Raw genomic sequence first — 19,304 nt, forward strand, 5'->3', positions numbered from 1 at the left:
CAACAGAATCATCCATGTCCAATACTGTCAAAAGTCCTTTGAGACTAAGACAGTGGGTTTTCAGCTGTGCCATACTTGATTGACAGTGCAGTACTTGATATAAAACACCATTTCTTTTTCCCTCTTTTATTCACAAATATATCCTACTGTATACTTCCATGTGGAAACAAATGCCATATGATAATATTCATATGTATTCATATAAGTGTCTGTTAATTACTACATTATTTTTTAATAGTATGGATGTATTATTATTATTACGACTACAGTAGTTATATTATTTACATTATTAATTCCTTTAATATGATTTACAAACACAGTCTATTTCCATGTGAAAACAAATACTGTATATGATAACATTAATTTTGTTAGATACCACACTGTTGCGTATACAATACAGGTCTCCCTCCATTTAAAGACCACACTTGGGACCAGGGTTTCCATGGTCTTTAGCAGCTTTGGTCTCTAATTAGAATACTAAAGAAAAAGGACATTTGTGAAGTTGGTATTTATTACTTGACCCCTCTAATTAGAGACCACCTCCAATTAAAGACTTTTTGTGATCCCAAATTCACAAATGTCTTTTATCTTTACTTTTTTAATTAATAATTCTGTAGTACATAATTATTTCTGTTAATACAGAATTAATTATGTACAAAGAAAAGTTTGACAGTAATAATTCTGTGGTACATAATTATTTCTGTAACAATTCAGAATTAATTATGTACACATAATATTTTGACAGTAATGGTTCTGTGGTACAATATTATTTCTGTAACAACAGAATGCCTATTTAAAGACATAAATAGCAATGTTCCAAACGGCGCCCCATAGTATGAGCGTCACTCGTCTTCGTTGGGATGAATGACATCATCGGGATCGCTCGGAAAACGGTCGGAAAACATCTGCCGCCCTCAACGATGGCGCGAGGTGGCGAATAATCGCGAGTCGAGTAAATTTCATGCTTGCTTCTTTTTTGTGCGAAAACAACAAATGTACGTACGTAGGCCTACATTATTATTAGAATCGACGATATAGCATAGACAATGGATGATGAATCAGAAACGTGGAAGTTATGGCGAATTCGAAAAACAATCATGCAGGTACAGGCATAATTAACTACTTTAGCTACTAAATCATGGGCCTGATCCACTGGGATCTACTGGGCTGGGCTGATGTAACAACAATGTACATTGTGAGGTAGTGTGATGAGGTGCCCGCGAAGAATCGTTGTGTGCCTGGGTTTTATCAAACGTTCAAGACAGGCCTAGCCTAGCCAAAATATTTAATACAATAAATAATACATTTATGTTTATAAAATTGAACACTTTCATTCTTTCTACATATATAATAATATGAATTAAAACCACATGGTTTTATGGTTTCATGCCATATCTTCTGAAATGATAACAACATCATCATCATCAAATCAAAACTACCTAGGCTAGGCCTAGGCAGGCTAGTGTAGGAGGCTAGGCCTACAGACAGTAGCCTACCTAGGCCTAGGCTAGAGGAGGCTAGTAGGCTAGGCCTTAAAAATTCAAATGAAATGCGAACCACCACAACTTAATTTCAACTCAAATTGAATGGTGCCCATTTAAAAAAATTAATATACTGTAAATGTTCATACATATAAAGCGATGAGCTTGTTATGGACAATGTTTTTATTTGAATTTATTGCAGAAGAAAATAAGACATGAAAGTCTCAAAACTTGCTCGGCCCTATTATTATTGTCAAAAATTGAATGAATTACACTTTGTAAGAATACAAGCATTCACTTATATATAACAAAGTAATACCTGATTTGCAGTGGCAGTGTACAGTAGTAGTTGTAGTGAGACCTGAATATTTGTTTCTGCACTAGTGTAATTATTAACTCTCTTTTTTAAAAGAAATCAAATGTTTTTAATTATTTTTTTTTTCAAATATATTTGCCAGCTGTGTCACGACAGGGGTTATTTGGTGACCCAGGATGAGTTAGACCAGACACTTGATGAGTTCAAAGTTCAATTTGGTGATAAACCAAGGTAAAAAGTGCCAAATATAATCAATTGTTTGTTGACACTCCTCTACTGCAGTTGCTTAAAATTTGCCTTCCATCTTGTTCAGCTCGCACCCATACAACAGCATGTCACTTTGGTATTGTGCTCCACTCACTAGCTTTCTGACTGTTAGTGATATAGTACCAATATATTTCTTATAAACTTTCTCTCTTTATGGCCCTGTCACACCTTTGACAATTTAGCCAGTGTATGCCGGCATATGAACAATTCGGCCAAAACCTTTCGGAAAGGTTGAACCTGATTTAACTTTGCCGATTGCGTTGCAGACAAATTGTTGTGCGTCCCGATTGTGTCAGGGCAGCTAGCAATGCACCCTGATTTCTCTACAACGCAATCAGCAAAGTTGAACCAGGTTCAACCTTCCCATCTGTTGGCGACTGTCGCCGATAGAGTGAGCGATTCTGTGAAAACCGAGCTTAAGGTAGACTGTCGTTGGGCATAAGTTGTGAACGTTGGCAACATGCTAAGCATTTGTTTATTATAAGTTTTCAATAAGTTATCAAGGCGTTCTATGTAAGTTACTAATATGTTATGTATATGTTCAACTCTTTATGAATACGCTATGTATGCACCCAAAATTGTACAAAAACATCGATAGTTCAGCGTATGCCAGATTTTTATAGAAATTTTGATGAGTCGGCATACGCTGACTAAATCGTGACAGGGCCATTACATTCATGACCCTCCATAATGTTGCCACTTGCTGCATTTCTTGTCCTATACAATCACACATGAACTTCCTCTTACTGTCTATAAAGCTCACTTTCAGTTGCTATGTCCTGTCCACAAATCATTAACAATACAGCACAAAAAACTTTTGACAACTTTTCAAAATAGTTTAAGCTTTCTAATCTGTATTATTTTCAGTGAAGATCGACCACGAAGGCAAGACCTAACCATACTTGTAGCTCACAATGATGATCCCACAGATCAGATGTTTGTTTTCTTTCCTGATGAGCCAAAAGTTGGAATCAAGACAATAAAATTGTTAGTCACATATTTATTTTCTACAGATGCTAATACTGTAGATAACAAATAGGAGATGAAGGCAAGGGGGCAGATTTGTGTTGAAAGGTGGAGGGGATATTTCGTGAGACCAGCCCCACCATGGTTGGTGTGCGAAAATTTTAGTAAATAGTACCTCTAGATGGCCGGAAATGACACTCTTATATAGTAAAATTTGTCAACCATCACATCACCCTTATTGTCAAAATGAAGTGACAACAAATTTCTCATGATCTTTTATCTGCAATTTTCGGCAACCATAGAGATATAATTAATATGTGTGATGTACCGTAGAAAATATAACTTAAAAACATTGTCTTTGATGTATTTACTTTACTTTACCCACTTCAAAGCCTCAAGTTCACACCCATCTCAGCCCTGCCATGGTTGGGGCTGAGGTGCAAAAATTTGAAGAAATGGTACCCCAAGATGGCCGGAAATGACACACTTATATAGTAAAATTCATTATTAAACATCACCAGGATCTTTCATCAGCGATTTTCAGCAATCATTGAGATCTAATTAATCTCCGTATTGCACCACAGAAAATAAAACTTAATTGCCTTTGATGTATTTACATTAACTTTACCTACTTTGGGTGCCGAAAATCTATTTTTTCATACAGTACTTCTAAAATTATAATAAAAGCATGCGTACACGAGTCATGTATGATAGATAATTCAGGTGTTAGTATCTTGCTATAATAATTCAGGTGTTAAAACCTGGGTCATTTATGCAGATAATTTCAACAACTTTCAGGCATCATCTTTACTTTTGCATTACATTTTGGTCGAAAAGTTGGTTGACCAACCCCCCTGTAAAATATGTGGGGGAACGTGTCTCCCCCATGACCTGCGCCCATAGAGTACAACAGTCGTGTCGTCCCAACACCAGGTGGCGCCCTCTTTTGTCAACCAGATGTTGGGTACTGTTCATTACGCCTGAATGACTTCATAATCTTAATGGTTTAGAATAGGCTTTCTGGAATAGGCATTTTAAAACCTAATAATTTGTCATCAAAATGACAGATGAGAAATGATACTAATTAATGTGTACACAAACTGATTTTCCATAAGTTTAGTGATTATTGATTGAGTTATACAAGGGTCATTTATTATCCAATCAGTTGAAAATTATTATTATTGTGATTTGTACTGTATAATTATGGTCAAGTGACAAATCAATAACTGTGTCCATACACACAAATGACTATTGACCAATGATTTATTGACAGATACTGTAAGAGAATGCAGGACGAGAACATTAGCCGAGCAATTATTGTTGTCCAAGTTGGTATGACACCTTCTGCAAAACAAGTAAGTACTTTAAAAATTTTGGTTTTGGCCAATATTTTTCTATACCTTATCTTGTAAACCCACAGACTGTCGATCAAATGATTTTTTTTATGTCTGACCTGTATATTATTGATTTTCTCGTTTTAACGGCTCAAAATAGTTTTTTGTTTCTGTAATTTTGCCCATACAGTATATGGGTATATGATATCATCATGCCAATAATATTAATTATTATGTCCATTTACTATTTACTATATATCTTTATTGTACCAATCTATTAATTACAGAAGGTGACCAAGGTACAGTTAGAGCTAATCATGCTTGCCATTTAACCCTCATCCCTCTTAAACTACAAATTAAATAACAGAAATGAAAATATTGAATGTTTATTATTGTTAGTCTTTAGGGGACATGGCTCCTAAGTACATTTTGGAACAGTTTCTGGAACCTGAACTTCTGATCAACATTACTGAACATGAAGTAAGTAAATAGTAGTGCGAATAAGAATAATTATAATATTGATAATAATATAGAGTTTCTAAGAAATACAAGGGACTGAAAAGGATGGGAAATAGCATCAGAGGCCTGTCAAACTTTCAAGATATAGCATAGAACTGAGTGCATGCTCAGGCCTGAAAAAAAAATGTTTGTGCCTCCAACCATGAAAATTGTCTCAATAAAATGCCAAATGTAAATGTACACTATATACAGTAGCCCAACAGTTTATTTTTTTGAATTTTTTTCCCCAAAAATGCCCCTGGGACATTCATGATGCCTCTGACCGCCGTTCACGTGGTCGCACACTTTTCCAGCCTGGTGCATGCTGATGGCTCTCATCTTTTCTTTCACTGTGGCTGTGCGCGTTTCTTCCTGATGTGTATCAATGAATACCGACTTTTAAAAAGGAGTTGTAGTCATATGAAGAATACATAGGGGTATTTTAATCTCACATTCAGCACACATCCCGTGTAAAATTTTGTTTCATTTAAATCGTGTATATTAGATTGTTGGTTGCTGTAAGAAGACCTAGCCTACGGGGCTGGATTTAGGGGAGCTGGCATGCCCCCCCCCCACCCCTTTTGGGATGTAAAAAAAGATTTTAAAAAAAAAATGATAGCCCAGAACGCCTTAAATATTTTTGGGCGTCTAGAACACAAAACTTTTGCGGGAGAATTCCCCCGGAACCCCTAGGACAGTGTTGTCTCGATCGGCCCAACTTTCATCCCCCTTTCGGCCTCCCCTCCCCTTTCGCCCTACGTTCAATCTTTTTAAATTTTTGTTTAGGAAAATTACCATTTCGTTTACAGCCAAAGAATGTTTATTTCTTGAAGCATTATTGAATGTTAATGAAGGATGCCCTCTGTTTTCATAAATCTCAACATCATGTTTCTCTATTGTTAGTTACATGTCAAGGCCATAAGTGTGAAATAAATAAGTCTCCAACCATTTAATAATATCTTAGAAGACTTGGCTGTTTCTTTTAGTTTGCGTGTGTGTGAGTCTGAATATTATATAATAATTATAATAATATAATATTATATTATATATAATATTATATAATTTGGTTTTTTTTCTAGTTTGTTCCTGAGCATGTTGTCATGACTAATGAGGAAAAAGCAGAACTTCTGGCAAGATAGTATCCTTAAGTTTCATTAAAAGTTTTTAACTATTTTAGGAAAATGTTTCAAACATCATACTACATAATAAGGACATGGTGATATGCATACGTACTTGAATTATCTCATTAACAAAGTGTTTTTCCAAAGACCATATTGAATAATATAATGAGTCTTGATAAAATGACCAAATACTATAATTTTATTATACAATACACAGTTTTCAGAATACTGCACTATTGTTAATTTTCATCAGCTGTATAATAGATATATAACAATAAAAAATTTTTTAAACAAAACTTATGTTATTTAAATCATGTGGAGGAGGATATCTTTTTTTGAAATGTAATTATTCCTTAATTGATATTCTAAAGTAAATTAAAAGAACATCAGCTACCAAGAATTCAGGTTGGTGACCCAGTTGCAAGATATTTTGGACTCAAGAGAGGACAGGTAGGACATTCCTAATTTCTACATTGTCAAATTGTGGTTCATAATTTTCTGTTTTTATGTCATAAAATTTACCCACAATTCTTGTAGGAGCATGTGGCTTAGCATGTTAAGTGTTAAACTTCTGATTGTGAGATCGGGAGTTTGAGACCGACGCTCGTCGCATTGCTTGTGTGCTTGGGCAAGGCACTTTACTTACGTTTGCCTCTCTCCACCTAGGAGTATATATAGGTACCTGGTAGGTATGGCATTGAATGTATGGGTTGTTTGGTTCAAGCAGCAATGACCAGGGATACTCCCCAAGGAGCAGAGAAAGTTGCACAATGTGTGGATCTGCCAATTCAGTATCCAGTGACCAGGGAAATAATGATGCCAGCGCCTTGTATAATCGCTTGTAAAATCTGCAGATTGTGAAAGGCGCTATATAAATTATGGTTCTATAAAAAAATAAAAAAAAGAATTCTATGCTGGTGATATCATCACTTACTAGTGCAGTACTGTGAACATATTTATACAAAAGATTGCTGAAATATAGAACAACATTGCTGAAATATAGAACAATATCAATACCATATCAATCAAAACCCTTCAATGAAAAAGTCCCTTATGAGTTTGAATGTACTAAGTAAATGGACCTTTCCACAAAGCTCCTCCTTGAATATCATTTCTAAGTTCTCACAAAAAAACAGCATAAAGCATGTTCGTTTGTGAGACAATAATGTGTTTGTGGGAAAAGCACGGATCCCTGTTCCAATTGTTATTCGATTGACACTTTGGAAAGATCGTTGAGCACTTTAGTGGAGATGTGCGCTTAATAAATCTTATTATTATTATTATTATTATTACTTGAAAGAATTCCAATATTAAATACTTGTTTCAGGTTGTTAAGATTATTCGACCAAGTGAGACAGCTGGCAGATACATCTCATACCGACTCGTTCAATGAATCAAGGAAGTTATAGGATTTTTGGAAGGTATAAGAATGTATCAATTGATGTGATGACACCCACAGTATGTTGATAATGATGACGATGTTGATGACATCACAATAAAAGATTATATTTGTATGGATGCTGAGATCATTTTAATGCACTGAAGAGAATAACAAATATGCCCTACATAATAAATCTAGTGCATTTTTGCAACTCTTTAAATTTAATGATTTCTCTGGCTTTGTATTGTATTGAGATCATAGAGCAATTCTTTGCTTTATGGCGAGATGCACAGGCAGTGCCACTAGAAAACTCTTACTCTGCCTGTCGTTAAGAACTTAGGTATTTCTGGGTTTTTTTTGTTTTTGTTTTTTTTTTCAAATCAAGACAATGAAAAAAGTCATCTTTCAGCCAATAAGCTATCTAAATTTTCCAACATATACATAGTGATGTAGATATATGCCCTTGTTTTAGATAGGAAAGTATGGGCTTAGTATGAACAGGGTGTGTTGGTAAAGAATAGCAGCCTGCTGTTGATGCAGTTTCCTCATGCAATTTCTTTACATATGCCAATTTCAGACCTAATATCAAATCATATTGTTCTTATATTGTATTATAAATAATATAATGAATATGCACTAAGTGCATTGTTGGGATGTGTATATGCTTAAAAAAGAATAAATTAATTGTCTTCCAATAAAAATCCTAGTAAAGCCTAATGTAACCCTAAACATTTATCCTATACTTAGAATAAGTGTGATTGGCCATTGGCCAATGAAAGCTCATCCACTCTTTGTTAATTTAATTTAATTTCATACAGATTTGGATTCAAGCTAAGTTTTAATGCAATTATCACAGTCCCACACATTCATTAGTCAATAAGTGTATTGGTAATACACTTACCATCCATTCCCCCCCCCCCCCAGTTTTTAAATATTCAAAAATCTATTTTATTAACCATTTTAGAGTGGAAAATTCAGTAGTGCAACATATCAAAGAGTGTTTTCTTCCGGAGACTGGCTTATTTTATCCAACTTTGACTGTTTACTGTCATGCTAGCCCTTACCATCACCATGGTAAAATAACCACTTAAAGATGGTGGGATAAATTGGGTTTGTCTAATTGACTGTGCTTGAGTTTTGTACAGCCCTAAAGTTTATCTCTCCTCAACCCAAAATACTCAAGCAGTGTGGTAAATAGGGATGGCGAACTTCACCAGCATATGGTTTGTTGGATACTGGTGTTGTTTTTCTATATTCGTATAATAAAAGAAAACCAACACCAGACATCCAACAACATATGTTTTGTTGGATGACAGGTGTTATTTTTCTTTTATAGGATTACAGAACCTCAATTATTTTCATTGTTTTAAATTTTATTGCTGCTGTTTGTAAGGTTAACTACTAGTAGTAGTAATATTGATAAGTACATTAACACTAAACTAAGTATGGTGGACATATTAAAAACACAACTGAATTTTGTACACAATTGCTTTCTTTTGGTTTATCTTTACAGTCAATGTAGCATAAGCTTTGTTTATCAATTGTTGTACTGCATAGCAGTCCCCGAGGCAATCTGGAAGTCCCCCCTATTCGACCACCCAATCAGCATCACCAAAAGCTGTCTGCGATAGCGCGTAGCGATTGTATGGAAACCAAGCTATAATACAGTAGATGCTCATACATGCTTATTAGCTGTTTGATTCATTGAAAGAAAAATTCCAAAATTGACAAATAATTAAACTTTTGATCAAATGCGTTGTTCTTTAATATGCACCCTCTGCTCTAACCCTTTTGTCAAATAGATTCCAGTGGCGTATCCAGGATTTTAAAGAGGGTGCTGAATAGAAATACGTACTACATAACGCTCGTGCCTTTTATTACCATTAATTTACTATTATTTTTTCATGTTTGAACAAAAAGGGTGCTCAGGCACTTAGTCAACTACAACCGACATGGGTTTTTTTTTTGCCCTCTCCATTGATACTACCTAATTTAGAATTGGCCTGGTTTCAGAAAGAAAAAGAAAAGCAGTTGTCTTTACTCTGATATTGATATTGGATCCTGACACACACTCTCAAATTCAGTTCGGACCGTTTAGGTTGGTTATTTTCATATATTCTTTGAAGCGAACAGGACTGTTTTCATTATGAAACAAATCCAAACTTACACTAAAGTTGGCTGATGCAACCATCCGAAGCCCCTCAAACATTTGATTAAAAACTAGTAGTTGCTAATTCTTAATGCGCACATTGATCACGAAAAAAGAATAATGTATCCCTTCTACCGGCCAGATATTCACTGCCTTATTTTACGGTATTTTAAACGCGAATCACAGACAATCAACATTGAACTTTCATTCACTTGTAAATGGCAAGGCAATCGCATTCAAGGCAAACATAAACACATGGTGTTTTACATCAGCCATAAACGAAGTCCATTATTTGAAAGTAAAGTTGCTGATTTTTGGTCATCACTTGACAGGTTTTTGAACCCAGGATTTAGAGTTTGAAAGCCAAGCACCCTAACCACCAAAGTACAGTACAACTTTATTTCGTCATGCTGCGTATCGTGTTATGTTTTTATCTTTGTGAAGTTAATATTTGTAAAATGTTTTGTTCTCGGCAGACTGCATTTGTTGTGTTTAGTGTTTTCTTTAAGAATCATATGTGATGATCTTTAAATAGACTTTTCCGCTAAGCCCCATCCCTGGGATTTTGTGGTCCTACAAAACGAGAGTGTTGAAACATACATGCAAACACGTGCGTTTGTGGGACAACACGTGTGGTTGTGACTTGGAGATAAGCCAGGCTTGATTTAAGCCCGGCTCAACGTTCAGCCCGGCTTAACTTTGCCGGGCGTTCAGACTAGCAGGTTTAGCCAGGCAAGAATTTGCATAATAACGAACCGTAACCAGGAAACGTGTTTCAAAACATTGCTCGCGAAACGTACGTATGCTCACAGCGTACATAATTGAATGCTGATTGGTCATTTTGTTACCCGGAAGTCAATGCAAAACCCCCCGCAACGATTAAAGCCAGGCTTATTAAACATGGTGGCGTGCCAGGTCTAGTTACTATAGGAACACAGCCTGGTTTGAGATAAGCCACCTAGTTCAGACTGGCACTTGGATAAACCCGGTGAGTTGAGCCGGGTTTATCAACCTTGTCTGAACTAGGCCTTAGGCGCGTGGGTTTGAACATGTAAAATTAATAAATGTATGCCTTTAGAAGCTGTTGGGCATATTGATATACAATATAATATATAAACTGTAAATTATTAATAATTCGATTAGAAACAACATAGTGAACATTACCATTAAAAAATTCACTGTAAAATACTTTTCTCTAATAATATTCGTCAATCATACGGGAGACAAGCCAACAGTTTAGGCTGAAATCAAGTCTATTTTTGAAATATGAAACAACAAATTCGTTATATTAACTTGGCTGGCATTGTGGTATATCATAGTTGCCCCAGACACCATCAAAACACGTAATCGTCTGGGTTCCCTGCAATGTATAATTTGAGTTACACATGAACGTCACCACTGTGCCGTGCTTCAGATCAGGGTCAGTTTCGGTGATATAGCCGTTGAGCGGTAAGTCGAGAACAGTACAGGGTGCTGGGAAATAATTATAGAAAACAGACGGTAGTTAAAATGTTGGCATAGGACTGGACAATTTCTGGGTTTAATAAATATATGGAATATGTGTTTTTCAACAATATTCACAACCCTTAAATATTGATATCAAAACGACACATCCTCCAGTGATCCACTGGATCATCTTTTGTTTATGGAGCAAAATTTTAAACCACTAACTTTCATTTTTACCAGTTTAACTTTTAGAAGATTTCAAACTTGATTTGAACAATGGTATTACCTCTGCACTGTGGGAAGTCTGTGTCCCATGATCCATTGGACTTCTGAATGTTTTATTTGGTAATTTTAACTTCTGTACGTTTCGTCTATTTACTCTGTATTCGTACATGAGGCAAATCGGAATTACGGAGTCTGAGTGTGATTATTAATACTTTGGGATAAGACAAGGCAAACTTTAAAACGTTAATATTATAAACTAATTACAGTTTTATATTATCACATTGTAAGTGTTAAATTCCAGTTTTGGACAAATTAAAGATGATTTAAATATTGACATTAGGCCTACCTATGCATTCTGGGAAATCCGTGTCCCATGATCCATCTGAACACCGACTTGTAGACGATCCATTAATGGTGAACCTTGTAGCACAAGAGAAAGATGCTTCGGTATTGTGCTTCAGTTGTACGTCATTTACTGTAAAGCTCCCATTCGTTGGTACAATAGGGCTTTCACAAGGGGCTGAAAAAAACAAAATTTTATTTTATTTTTAAATCTGAGAATAAAAATTCTGCGTCTACCAACTTAAATTACCACAGAGATCTGGTTCTGGATCCGAGTTCATTGAAAAACGGCACTACACGATTTGCATGCATTTAACTGTGTGCTTTGGTTTCACATGTGAATTTAACCGGTGATTTTTTTTGTTGTGACTGATTTTCAAGATATTTTTGCTTTGCATATTTGAGATTGTTTTGAATTTTACTAGTTATTGAGCCAATTTTGCTGAATTAAGTGGCTATTGTCGATCAACTCTAAGAAAGCAATACAAATACAGCTACGATGTACTCTAATGACACTATTATTTTTGATTCTACTGACATTTGTTCTATATAACGTATTCTCTAGTATAACAATATAACACAAAGGAAATATTTGTCCTGGATTTCATCGAATAGGCCTATTATTAAACTAGGCGTATGTACGTGCGAGATCATCTAAAACGCATATCTGATATCGAGGTAACTATGGCAAAATAGATTAGAAAATTATTTCTGTAGTAGGCCTATGTCAAATTGCGAAAAATTTTGAAAAGGCAGTTCAGAACTAACTTATTGATTTTCTAACCATGTATAACGTAATTAAATTATTGACCAAGGAATGCTAGGTAATTCCACAGTTTGTATCCATAGAGATATTGATGATTAGCTTGAGCATAAAATAGTTGACTTTTGTATTTTTATTTATTTTTTGTTTTTTACATCAATAAATGAAATGACAGACATTTTAAGAATAATATGGAGAAAATTGGTAAAAGTAGATTGAATAAACCACCCTCCACGCAAAAAAAAACAAAAAAAAAAATTATATCTAAGGAATGGAAGACCACACTTTTCTCTTTAAATGGTCCATTAGTAGGAATATTTATAAGACAATGACTAATTTCTGTCAATTAAAGATATATACACAAACAATAAACAAAATAATGAGAAATGATATACCATCTAGATCTAACCAATGGCTGCCATTAAATGATCTATTTTCAATTCTTTAAATGTTTTGTTACATTTGATCATATTTTATTGCTACGTAAATTTGAAAGATGTAGCATCATGAGTAGAAAAAAAATGTTTATCATGCCATAGGCAAGTAATATGCCATGTCATAATATGCAATCTGTAGCCCTCATAGCCTACAGTATATCTATTGCTGCTTGTCTCTATTCTCTCTTTACTTTTCGTTTGTCACTGGAATATATAAATATTTTCCAATATTTCAATATAGTCTCAACATTGCTTTCTTTAACAAAAGTTAAATCAATTTCGTATTTAGGTGTTGAAATTGATTAATATCTTACGTGGGATCAACTACAAGCATAAGCAAACAGAACAAGCTGTTACACAAAACATTTGTAATTTATTAGGCCTATGTTATAAATCATAACCATCATTGTATAACAGTTAATCATTTACATGTTACCCAGTATAAATACGTTCTTTTAAATTTTATACAAAATTCATTAATTTATTCATTTATTTGGTAAATATCAACATATACAAGGATACATAAAAAACAAAAATACCACTTATAAAACCATTTAAAATAGTAATTCAAAACATTTTTTTTAAATGTGTAAAATTTATTAGATAAAAGGGTTTAAACTTCAAAGATAAAAGGGTTTAAAAAAAATACAGTAACAAAATAATGATTTAAGAACGGTAAAAAATCAGAATGTTAGGTTGGATGAGGTAGGGAAGTTATATTCAGTACTTTAATATTTAAGTTTAATTAGTGTTTAATATTATTACAATGTAACATTGTCAGTTTGAGATTCCCGGTTTGATCAAAAGTTGATTTGAGCATTGATATTTTACCTTTGCATTCTGGGAAAACATCCCATGATCCATTAGAACACCGACTTGTAGAGGATCCAACCAAAGTGTACAATGGGTCACAAAAGAAAGATGCTTCGGAGTTGTGTTTCATTTCATTGTCATTTACTGTAAAACTCCCATGCGTTGGTGCAGTAGGAGTATCACATGGGGCTAGCAAAACAAGTTGAATAGACTTGAATGTTATTAAATAATAATTTATAATAAAAAAAAAAAAGATAAAATGACAAGAAAAGTTGGAGCTAATCTGAAATACCGTGCTCAATTTTTAACCAGTTTCATTGAACTCAAAATGTAGGCTGTAAAACCACTCACTCAAACTCAAACTGCAGTTTTTGATGTATAAAATTGAATTCAATTTATTGCTTCAATATGCCACCAAGGGCCATTACCCTCCAAACATTACAATACAAGAATTTACAGAACGCTTCTATTCGTTCGTGTACTTGAACGTCGAACAGAAAATACTTGCTGTCATTATGTTTAAATTCGTCTATACTTAAAATCCAAATAAAACAGTTTCACCATCAAACTTAAAAAGGCGCCTTTTTAATGCCGACAGCTTGTTCAGATCAAGTCGTTGAACTGGTAAAACAGTTTATAACCGTTTTATAAATTGTCTGATTAATTTCAGGATAGATCATGGGTTTTTTTTTCTATTCTTCAATCGCTTTGAGACCATTTGTAATATTCGCTAAAAAGGCGCTGTACAAATCGATTTTCATTTCCATTTCCATATAAAATCTGATATGCACAGGAGAGCACAGAGGAATCCTGCAAAATATACAAATACATGGATTGGCCACTTTTGTAATAACATTTTTAGTTTTGACCATTGCACACAACCCCAGACCCAGGTGGGGAACACATCATCAGCATGATATTTAGGGGTGGGGTGTTTCAACATTTTAATTATTTTTTTAAACGTTGAATTAATAAATGTTATTACCTTTACATTCGGGGAAACTGTGTGTCCATTGCCCATTAGAACATGTTGTTGTAGACGATCCAGAAATAGTGTACATTGGTTCACAGGAGAAAGATGCTATGGTATCGTGCTTCATTTCTGGGTCATTGAGTGTAAACATTCCATTCGTAGGTGTAAGCGGACTGCTACATGGGGCTGATTACAAAAAAAAAAAAAAAAAAAAAAAAAAAAAAAAAAAAAAAAAAAAAAAAAAAAAAACGTTAAAGAAGATAGACCTACTCATTTATTTTGAGAATACATACACAAGGAAAATTAAGTAAAGCTAGCGTACCGTTTTGATAACGTTACATTATTGTTAGGCCTATACTAAACACTGAATATTTTGTTAAATGACCACTGAAGACGGGCACTCACTGCGATTCTACGGAGAACGCAACCAGGGGTGGCACCAGGATTTGCCCGACGGGAACCCGAGGTCCCCGACGGTGGGGGTGGGGGAGCCGATGCCCCGACGAGGGGGCATATTTCCTCGACGAGTGAGCATATTTCCTCGACGAGTGAAAAGTGGGCGTGGTCGAACGTCGCTATGTCCTTAAAGTTGTCCAGGGATGAAGCTCCCGAAAATGTTGACAATTTAGGGGTTTCAAAGACATTTTAATCGATTTTAGAGTCTATACTAATAGGCCTATGTAGTGTTGCAGGATTTTTCCTCACGACCAAAACAACTCCACTCCCTAAATCTCATATTGAGATTTAGTTTGTGTAAAGCATCGTGTGTGTATGTTCGTCTTGTGTAAGGGATTGTCGCCTACAAGTAGGACAGTGATATATTCGCTATTGACAATCCTTGGCACATGTATTGTGTGCCTAAATAAATAATAAAAATAAAAATAAATAAAATAAAATATATAGGCCTATCAATTTTCTTTCTCCCCGACGAATTATGGTTTTTCTCCCCGACAGGGGGGGGGTGGGAGGGAACTCCCCTGGCCCCCGGCCCAGCCCGCTGGCGCCACCCCTGAATGCAACACAACGCGCATGAAACGGATCGTTTTTATTGACGAATGACGATCCGTTCACACTGCCACCGAAAAATCAGCAGACGGCGTTGCATCGTCTGCTGCGCTCACACAGAGAGCGGAGTTGGATTCGTTGTTGACGCAGTGAGTGTCTGGCTTAAGACCACACACCAGTGGCTATTTTCTATCATAGTCAAGGTTTCTATCTTTAAAAACATTCCATATATAATATCATTTCATTTGTAATATCATTCCATAGGCCTATGTATTATCATTTAGCCTAGATTGGACTACGCATGCAGTACACAGCAGTGCTCTAGAAATGTGTCGACAGCGCGTCTTACAAGACTGACATATCTGACAGGGGCCCGAACCAAGGGTCCCTGTCAGTAAAATACAGTATTAGGAATTGGCAATAGGTCCGACGAGACCCAGGCATGCGAGGTGGGGAGGGCTTTCCCTACCCCCCCCCCACCCCCATGGACGCCACCAATGGTAAAACACTGCACTGTCTCCACCACTGAATTTAATGTTAAATTTAATAGGTAGGCTTGCGTCGAACTGCCACAGAAAAGGCATTCGCAAATAGGCCTATTAGTTGGTGAATGTTTTTTCATCAGTGCTCAAGGAGTCTGGAATGAACATGATCATATATGTCTCATCTTAACTTGTGACTGTTTGGAAATAAAGTGTAAAAATATAAACCTCCATGTAATATTGTAGCATTGTAGATTAGGCCGATATATGAACAATTCCAATAATGTAACTCACCCTTACAAACGTAACGATTGACTTTGTTCAAACAAACGAATAATTCTGCACACGGGTTGCTTAAACACTCATCCACTTCTGTAGGATGTAACAAGTGTAATTCAGTAAAAAGAAGATATGTTCATACCATGGAGGTATTATTGAGAAGGAGATCACTCGGCAAAGCTACGCGCACGCAGCGCTATGCAAATGAACCAAGATCAAAGTTGCCGCAGCGCGTAAAGAACGTTTGCGCGATGCCTTTGAAGTCCCATGGGTTCCCCGCCATCAAATTTTCAACAGACATAATTGACCAAAAAATTGAACATGACGAAATTTCTCAATGCGCACTATACATACTGTCAATCACTATGGCTGCGCAATCTTTTCTATTTTGAAGCTGATACATTTATCTCTCATAAAATATCAAACATATTAATATTTTCCACCAAGAAAAGTTTCGAATTTAATGGAACATTTACATGACCTATAAAAGTATAGTATATTTCAACTTCAATTTTCATAAATTCGCCAAAATTCGCCAATTCTAATTTTAACAGATATTAATTAATAAATGATTAAGGATTATAATAAACTAAGTCATTTTAGGGTTAACGAGGGTTAACTATTCGAAAAATGAATCCAAAATCTGAGTATTTTTCAGTTTTACGCTGACTTAGTTTTATAGTCGAACCAGCCAATCTTTAGACAAAATTATAATGAACACAGAAGTAATTTTAACATAAATATTTTACGGAATCCGTTCCTGAAATATACAAATAATAACATACCAAAAGCCCGAAAAAATCTAATCAGGGGAACATTGTTCATTATAAAGATATTTAATGGGTTAAAATCAAACGTTTTATTGCACAACTGCTCTGCTGGAAGCGTATAATATAAATGCATGTTGTTGCCAAGTTGTTGCTAACGAAAAAATGTGAATTATAGAGTAATACGCCCGTGCGCGATCCAAAAGCGGGGAACACATAGGTTTGTCGCGTCAAAGGGATCTGTTGCCGAGTGATCTCCTTCTCAATAATACCTCCATGGTTCATACACACACAAAGGCTCATGCATTCGGCGTGTCAATCACGCATTCGGTGTCTCTCTCACGCTCTCTCGCTTAATTACTAAAATCTGACGCATAAATGCAATGAGTGCATAATAAAAATGTGGATACTGTGCAGCTCCCTCTATCGCTAAATACATCATCATCATCTACAGTACTTAATAGAATTGGTTTTGTTACAGAATTAATTAACACTTTTAACCAATACAATTATCCACGATATCTCGGGTCGAGCAGTACTTTCCACGTGTTACAGTTTTCTGGAAGAATAAATCATGTCAGTGAGATACAAATTTCTCACAGAATCATACGACAAACAAACCATGCAGCATATTTGTTTGATCTCTCTTCTGAAATGTTAAAAAAGGTCAAATCGGCAACATAGATCCCCGAAGAGCAAGGGTCGAAGAGCAAGGCTCTAACTAAAAATGTTTAGAGATAAATAAATCATCAAATAGGAGGTTGGATGGATGAAACAGAAAAAGAAACAGACAGACCATAACACGTTGGACCTGCAGGAGTCATTACTTGGTTCACACACACTCTTGGTAATACTCCATCTGCGCTGTCCACATATTCATATCCTGGTTTGCATGTGTATATTCCACTTGTCCCGGGTTCAACCCAACGTTCTGTCTCACTGAATTTTGCATTTTTTAAATTCGAATCGCACAATGCTGGAAAAAAACAACAACATTTCTTTATGTAATTCTCTGTGAATTTAGAGTTTTTAACATCTGAATGAATTATATATATATTTACACATGTGTGTGTAACAGCTCTTATGTAGCCGAATCACGTAGGATATATTGCGACAATATGCTGGTGCTAAAAAAAACCCCCAATATACATCTGTAGATAATGCAATGGAAGGACACAGCGTGTATTATTTACCGGTATTTATTTATTTATTTGAACTTACACTTTCGTTATAGTGGCACTCGTCTTGACTGTGCGTTCAAAGAGAACAACACATGTTATTACCTAAAAGTTAATAAAATTAAAACCCAAAAGCACAAGCACATTTAATGTTTTTTTGGGGGTTTTTTTTCTGCTACAGGATTACGCCGTCGGGTTGTGTTCTAGAATATAAAACGTGAATGATGAATGACTTAACGACTCCACTTACCAAGTCCACAGGTAGTTCCTCCATAATCGTTCGTGCAAACACACTCGTAGCTTATGCTGGGATCACATGTTTTGCATGTTCCACCATTTTGACATGGTTCAGAACTACAGACGGATAGAGAGTCCTAGGTACAAACCATTCATTAAATAATGTGATTATCAGTTAAATGTGTGTGTGTTTTTTTTAAATAATTTAATAATAATAATAATAATAATGTTATGTTATTATGAACGCAATTAAGTTCAAAATTTACATTAATAGATCATTTATATAAAAGATATAACAGAAAATATGTATAGATTTTGTGCTTCATTAAAAAATTGATATCACTAATTTATTATTTATATAAAAGATGTACCGGTAATAAAAAATATGGATATTTTTTTTTCTTCATTAAAAAAATTATTATTTCCAATTGTTCATATTATTACTATTATATGGGTCTATACCTGAGCCATTCTCATTGGCGTACGTCATAACGACTTGACCACAAAGGCATTGTGGTACACCCAAATGTTGATATATCGCATGTGATGCGGTGCGATATCTGTAAGGTACGGTACACCATTTTCGGTGCATAATGTTTAGCACCTAGATATAGACCGACATACTTATAATACATAATTTATAAATGGTAATGCTCCATTTCGTTCATTTACTTTATATTGATTCCTAAATGATCATATTTACTACCACACGCTTGGCTCAGTCTCATTTATCCATCAATGATAATAATACCGATTTTCGTTAATTGAATTAAAATGGTGACCTATATATTTTAAGTTCATATTAAACTCTATGTTGAGAAATAAACTAGTATATATATATATA

The 19,304-nt window shown here is 35.1% G+C and overlaps 2 protein-coding genes across 2 annotated transcripts; one reads left to right on the top strand and one right to left on the bottom strand.

Annotated features, from left to right (window-relative positions):
• The first annotated feature begins 923 nt into the window (after window positions 1–923).
• Window positions 924–8,850, top strand: LOC117109949 (DNA-directed RNA polymerases I, II, and III subunit RPABC1). Its single transcript, XM_033252447.1, has 8 exons — window positions 924–1,103; window positions 1,940–2,028; window positions 2,932–3,051; window positions 4,304–4,385; window positions 4,764–4,844; window positions 5,942–6,000; window positions 6,355–6,433; window positions 7,311–8,850. The coding sequence occupies exons 1-8, from the start codon at window positions 1,047–1,049 to the stop codon at window positions 7,374–7,376; spliced, it is 633 nt and encodes a 210-aa protein (XP_033108338.1). The 5' UTR covers window positions 924–1,046; the 3' UTR covers window positions 7,377–8,850.
• A 2,657-nt stretch (window positions 8,851–11,507) lies between these two features.
• On the bottom strand, window positions 11,508–19,239 carry LOC117109856 (P-selectin-like). Its single transcript, XM_033252301.1, has 6 exons — window positions 18,474–19,239; window positions 17,842–18,021; window positions 16,294–16,371; window positions 14,525–14,698; window positions 13,558–13,728; window positions 11,508–11,704 (listed from the first exon to the last, which is right to left on the bottom strand). The coding sequence occupies exons 2-6, from the start codon at window positions 17,867–17,869 to the stop codon at window positions 11,508–11,510; spliced, it is 648 nt and encodes a 215-aa protein (XP_033108192.1). The 5' UTR covers window positions 17,870–18,021; window positions 18,474–19,239.
• Between the last annotated feature and the right edge of the window lie 65 nt (window positions 19,240–19,304).

Source organism: Anneissia japonica, unplaced genomic scaffold (assembly GCF_011630105.1).
Source record: "Anneissia japonica isolate Jap-2015-1 unplaced genomic scaffold, ASM1163010v1 scaffold585_len4108843_cov191, whole genome shotgun sequence".
NCBI lineage: Eukaryota > Metazoa > Echinodermata > Crinoidea > Comatulida > Comatulidae > Anneissia > Anneissia japonica.

Bases quoted from the DNA above. Each gene is read 5' to 3' on its own strand.
- LOC117109949 (XM_033252447.1), top strand. From the start codon at position 1,047: ATGGATGATGAATCAGAAACGTGGAAGTTATGGCGAATTCGAAAAACA. The intron at 2,029-2,931 runs GTAAAAAGTGCC...TATTATTTTCAG, and splicing joins CAATTTGGTGATAAACCAAG to TGAAGATCGACCACGAAGGC. The intron at 6,001-6,354 runs GTATCCTTAAGT...GATATTCTAAAG, and splicing joins GCAGAACTTCTGGCAAGATA to TAAATTAAAAGAACATCAGC.
- LOC117109856 (XM_033252301.1), bottom strand. From the start codon at position 17,869: ATGACTCCTGCAGGTCCAACGTGTTATG. The intron at 14,699-16,293 runs GTGAGTTACATT...TTTTGTAATCAG, and splicing joins CAATCGTTACGTTTGTAAGG to CCCCATGTAGCAGTCCGCTT. The intron at 13,729-14,524 runs GTAATAACATTT...TTGTTTTGCTAG, and splicing joins CAGTTTCCCCGAATGTAAAG to CCCCATGTGATACTCCTACT.